Source organism: Pteropus medius, unplaced genomic scaffold (genome assembly GCF_902729225.1).
Source record: "Pteropus medius unplaced genomic scaffold, Ma_sr-lr_union100, whole genome shotgun sequence".
Classification (NCBI taxonomy): Eukaryota; Metazoa; Chordata; class Mammalia; order Chiroptera; family Pteropodidae; genus Pteropus; species Pteropus medius.
Window position 1 is genome coordinate 1 of NW_024351570.1, and position 1,592 is coordinate 1,592.

Here is a 1,592-nt window from a genome sequence, read left to right on the forward strand (position 1 = left end):
CAGGTAGAAAGAGCCGTCTCAAGACATCTCTTGGGAAAGTGGAAATGGATGAAGATATCTCAGCACTGAGAAATCCCACGCCAACACCAGGGGAGACCACACACTCACACGGAGAAGCGGGAAGTGATGATAAAGACATCAATAATTTAAAGCAAACTCCAGAACAAAAAGTGGATCCTGCAGAAAATGCAGCCGGAAGCAAGAGGAGGCCAAGAACACCCAAGAGAAAGGAGCAACCCCTGGAAGAGCTGGCCGGCTTCACAGAGCTCCTCCAAACACCAGACCGCACCCTGGAACCAGTGACTTATGACAAAACCCAAATACCCTGCAGATCTCCACAAGTGGACCCAGTCATCACGTCCACCATTGTGACCAAAGGTCTCAAGACACTTCTCCAGAAAGTGGATGTGGAGGAAGCACTGTTGGCACTCAGGAAGTCCCCACGGGCCCCAGGAAAGACCACGTGCTCACCCAGAGAACCAGCAGGTGACGAGAAAGTCATCGAGTTCTTTCAGGCAACTCCAGAACTGAAACTGGACCCTGCAGAAAATGCAGCTGGGAGCAGAAGAATTCCAAGAACACCCAAGAGAAAGGTCCAGCACCTGGAAGACCTGGCCGGCTTCAGAGAGCTCTTCCAATCACCAGACCGCACCCTGGAACCGGTGACTGATGTCAAAACCAAAACACCCTGCAAATCTCCACAAGCAGAACCAGTCACTACGTCAACAGGTAGAAAGAGCCGTCTCAAGACATCTCTTGGGAAAGTGGACGTGGAAGAAGATATCTCAGCACTGAAGAATCCCAAGCCAACACCAGGGGAGACCACACGCTCACACGGAGAAGCGGGAAGTGAGGATAAAGACATCAGTCATTTAAAGCAAACTCCAGAACAAAAAGTGGATCCTGTAGAAAATGCAGCCGGAAGCAAGAGGAGGCCAAGAACACCCAAGAGAAAGGAGCAACCCCTGGAAGAGCTGGCCGGCTTCACAGAGCTCCTCCAAACACCGGACCGCACCCTGGAACCAGTGACTGATGACAAAACCAACAACATACCCTCCAGATCTCCAAAACCAGAACCAATTAACACAAATAGAAAGAGCCATCTCAAGACACCCCTAGAGAAAGTGGACATAGAGGAAGAGCTGTCGGCACCGAGGAAGCCCACACCAACACCAGGGGGAACCACACACTTGCCCGGAGAACCAGGTGATGATAAAGAAATTAAAGTATTTAAGGCAACTCCAGAACAGAAACTGGACCCTGCAGAAAATGCAGCTAGAAGCAAGAGGAGGCCAAGAACACCCAAGAGAAAGGTCCAATCCCTGGGAGACCTGACTGGCTTCACAGAGCTCCTCCAAACACCAGACCGCACCCTGGAACCAGTGACTGATGACAAAACCCAAATACCCTGCAGATCTCCACAAGTGGACCCAGTCATCACGTCCACCATTGTGACCAAAGGGCTCAAGACACTTCTCCAGAAAGTGGACGTGGAGGAAGCACTGTTGGCACTCAGGAAGTCCCCACGGGCCCCAGGAAAGACCACGTGCTCACCCAGAGAACCAGCAGGTGACGAGAAAGTCATCGAGTTC

At 51.6% G+C, this 1,592-nt stretch overlaps 1 protein-coding gene across 1 annotated transcript in view; it reads left to right on the top strand.

Moving 5' to 3' along the window:
• Positions 1-6: 6 nt before the first annotated feature.
• The window catches only part of LOC120587060 (proliferation marker protein Ki-67-like), a gene marked incomplete at its 3' end in the record, with an annotated part of 3,378 nt that continues 1,792 nt past the window's right edge, over positions 7-1,592 (top strand). The window contains exon 1 of the mRNA XM_039843665.1: positions 7-1,589. Within this exon, the coding sequence (XP_039699599.1) occupies positions 45-1,589 (1,545 nt within the window). The remainder of the gene's footprint in view (positions 1,590-1,592) is intronic.